The sequence below is a fragment of the Onychostruthus taczanowskii genome, unplaced genomic scaffold, assembly GCF_017590055.1.
Source record: "Onychostruthus taczanowskii isolate IOZ18803 unplaced genomic scaffold, ASM1759005v1 scaffold1317, whole genome shotgun sequence".
Classification (NCBI taxonomy): domain Eukaryota; kingdom Metazoa; phylum Chordata; class Aves; order Passeriformes; family Passeridae; genus Onychostruthus; species Onychostruthus taczanowskii.
The window spans coordinates 1-3,374 of NW_024498482.1; the positions used below are offsets into that span (position 1 = coordinate 1).

General features: G+C 49.7%; 1 protein-coding gene across 1 annotated transcript; it reads right to left on the reverse strand.

The window, feature by feature from the left end:
- Positions 1-1,726: 1,726 nt before the first annotated feature.
- LOC121331988 (gasdermin-A3-like) lies at positions 1,727-3,368 on the reverse strand. Its single transcript, XM_041396898.1, has 4 exons — positions 3,254-3,368; positions 2,908-3,058; positions 2,117-2,190; positions 1,727-1,981 (listed from the first exon to the last, which is right to left on the reverse strand). Exons 1-4 carry the CDS (start codon positions 3,290-3,292, stop codon positions 1,745-1,747), a joined length of 501 nt encoding a protein of 166 aa, XP_041252832.1. The 5' UTR covers positions 3,293-3,368; the 3' UTR covers positions 1,727-1,744.
- Between the last annotated feature and the right edge of the window lie 6 nt (positions 3,369-3,374).

A 3,374-nucleotide genomic window follows, 5' to 3' on the forward strand; every position in this document is an offset into this window, starting at 1 on the left:
GCAGGACTGGGGAGAAAATCTCTGGCTTCCCTTCTGCTCAGAGTGTGGAAGTGTTTGTGAAACACAGGAGCTGTGAATCGCACAGGAAGCTCGCACCGCCACAACTCCAGAGCAAAGAGTAAATTGATATCTCTTACCTTGCTAACGGGGGCTCCGTGAAGCTGCACCTGGGCAGGGGCAGTGTTAGACCCGACCTGTGCTGGAATACCCTGGCTGTACCCTGCAGCTTAACAGGAGCTGTTCCCAGCTGTGAGGTCACTTCAGCAATTTTACGTCTTCATCGCCGGTGTTCCGCTTCCACAAATCGGCCGTTGCTTACGTAACTTCCTTTTTACTCACTGAGCAGAGTCTGTTACAGGGGCTGTGGGTTACTGGAACGTGTACAGATGTAGGAGATGTAAATCCACTGGAAGAGTCCCAGACCAGACTGGACAGGAAGGTGTCCCTGCCCCTGGCAGCAGGTGGGACTGGATGGCTTTAAGGTCCCTTCAAGCCAAACCATTGCATCATTGCATGATTCAACTTTATTGAGCCAGGTAATGTTGCTGTTCTTTGACAGATGGAGAAATGAACGCAGGAGGGGGTATTGGCAAGAAATTCCTCTCTGTGAGGGTGATGTGGCCCCAGGACAGGTTACCCAGAGAAGCTGTGGCTGCTCCATCCCCTGGAGTGTCCAAGGCCAGGCTGGATGGGGCTTGGAGCAACGTGGGCTAGTGGAAGGTGAGAGGGTGGGGATGGCCCTGGAGCCTTAAGGTGCCTTCCAACCCGAGCCATTCCATGTCTCCAGGGTACATTGCCATGCTTGTTTGACAGCAAAAGCCATCCATGTGAAGATTCCAGGACTCAAGCACAAGTTTGTACCCGAATACTTAATTTTTATTAGTGTCTGTTAGAATACTGTACAAAGGAGTAATGAAAATATTCACGCTTTCTTTTAGAAGGTTCTCTACAGGAGACTGCTGTGTCCACATCAAGGACCCTTATTTCTGGTACAGCCTCAGTCCTGAGGTTGTCAGGTGTGCCATGGGACGGAAAAGACACAAAATTAAGAAATAGCCTTTGAGACCACAGAATTGCTTAGCAAGAAGCTGCTCTTTATTTATAAAGTGATAATGGGAATATTTGTGCCATCTCCCTGAAGTGCTGCCCATGGCTCTTGAGTGTCTCAGGGAGATGGGACTGGAGAGGTGAGAGTGAAACCTCTGGGATTTCCCCACCTTCCTACAACCAGTAGTTAATGGAGCCCCCACTGAACGAGAGAGGGAGCAGGGTGAATCTCTGCTGATATTTTCCTTTGTCTTTTGTTTTATTTTCATTTCCTTCCTTTTCCCTTTGCATTTCATTTTTGCCTTTGTATGTTCTTCCCCTTTTTCCTTGCACCTCCCCTTTCCCCTCTGCATTCCCTTCCCATTCCTTTGCCTTCCCTTTCCCATTTACTGATTGCAGAAGCAGCAGCAGCAGCATTTTGAGGGAAGCAGGATTACACGAAGCACCGGTGCCAGGCCTGTGATTCTTTGGGATTGTGGATTTTTCTGTTTTCACTTAATAATCTTGGGGAGACAGACAGATCTACTTTGATATCCAGCCTTTAGCATCTATAATGAATTTTCCAGCCTTAAATTTGCTTTTGCCAGCCAAAGCAGCCTTGAGCATTAACAAGGGTGATAGTGGGAGGGAAAACTCTTGTCAGCAGAGTTTTCCCAACATTTTGTGGAGGGGTTCCCTGGGCAGGGCCACGTACCTCCTACTTGGAACCACTCAGGAGGTTGAGGACATACAAGGCCACAAACAGGGCTGCCACAGCCTCAAAGGGTTCATCCCTAGGGACAGCTGATCCATCTTCCTGGAGCTGGACGCCACTCAGCTCCACCAGGGCAATGGTTAACATCTGCTCCTCCTCGTGAGGGAACGAGAGCAGCCTGGCATCCACGTGGAAATGCCGCATCTGATCTTCCAGGTCATGTTTCAGTAGGTTTGCAACCTTTAAATGACAACAAAAAAAGCAAAACCATGATTTTAATCAGTAGTCAACTTGTGACATCACTATAGAGATTTTGCTAGAATTACAATAGTCTGAGCCCTCTAGAAAGGAGCCAAGTGTGATTTGTGTTCTCACCAGGTTCAGCTGTTGGGACACAATCTTCCTTTCCAAGGATTCCAGCAGCAGCAGCAGCTGATCCTCCGTTAACTCTGCAGGAATAAACTGGGTTTGGATCCAAAACCTCTCACCAAGTTGATGGGGGTTGCTGGTGGGCTGGGACTGGTGAGCAGGATGGGAAAGAGTGAAGAGGATGGGAAGGGGGATCATTTCCTGTAGGAAATGCTTGTTTGGTGCAAGGTTCTTGGGATGTTTTAATGGAGATTATTTGTGTAGGCTGACTGTGAGAGTGATCTGGCTGTTACTCAGAGAATCATGGAATATGGAGTTGGAAGGGAGCTAGAAGGATAATTGATGTCCAACTCCTGTCCCTGCCCAGGACACCCCAACAGTCCCACTGTGTGCTGAGAGCCTTGTCTAACCACTCCTGGAGCTGTGCCAGCCTCGGGGCTGTGCCCATTCCCTGGGGAGTCTGTTCAGTGCCTGAGCACCCTCTGGGATAAGAACCTTTCCCTGCGATCCAACCCAGCTGTGCCAGACACAGCTGCAGCCATTTGCTTGGGTCCTGTTGCTGGTCACCAGAGCAGAGATCTGGGCTGGCCCTAGGGAGGAAGCTGTGACCAGACTTTGAGGGAGCAGGGAGCCCTGGATGGGTGCAGAGGGGGTTTCTCTCCTCTCCCCTACATGGGACTTGGATGTAGATTCCACTTGAGGAGGAGGAGGAGGAGTATGAGAGGAAGGCAGGAGGGAATGGCAGGAGTGGGAGTCATCCCTGCCTTGATTTCCCTCTTGAAGCCCCAAAGCCTCACCATGCAAAGCGTCAAGGACGTAGGTGATTCCTTCTGCCAGCTGAAGGAGATGATATCTTGGGGAATGCTGCAAGGTGCTGAACAGGTCTTTTAAGTCTGGGCTCTCAGTTTCCAGCTGATAACCATCATTTTGCTCAGAAAGTTCTTCCATCTGTGGGGAGCAAGGAAAAGAAATGTCAGGATTTGAGGACAGAGGCTGCTGCTTGTCCAGAGCAGGGAGATGTGCTGAGAGAGGGAATTTTGGATGGATGGTTGTGTCACAGGGCAGGTGACTTGTGGGACAGGAGGTGTGGTCCTGGATGTCTGTGTATTTATAAATGGTGGCAGTAAGAAAAGCTTCACTTACTTTGTGGCTGAGCTCTTGAAGGAGGTTCTTGTCTCTCATCACAGCTGTGATGGTGATTAAGATGATGAGCTGCAGGTCAGGAGACAACTCGGGGAAAATTCGGCAGGAATATCGAACTTCT

Excerpts from the sequence above, each read along its gene's own strand:
- LOC121331988 (XM_041396898.1), bottom strand. The coding sequence starts at position 3,292 with ATGAGAGACAAGAACCTCCTTCAAGAGCTCAGCCACAAA. Across the intron at positions 3,059-3,253 it reads TTCAAGAGCTCAGCCACAAA|ATGGAAGAACTTTCTGAGCA; the intron begins GTAAGTGAAGCT and ends TGCTCCCCACAG. Across the intron at positions 2,191-2,907 it reads CGTCCTTGACGCTTTGCATG|AGTTAACGGAGGATCAGCTG; the intron begins GTGAGGCTTTGG and ends TTATTCCTGCAG.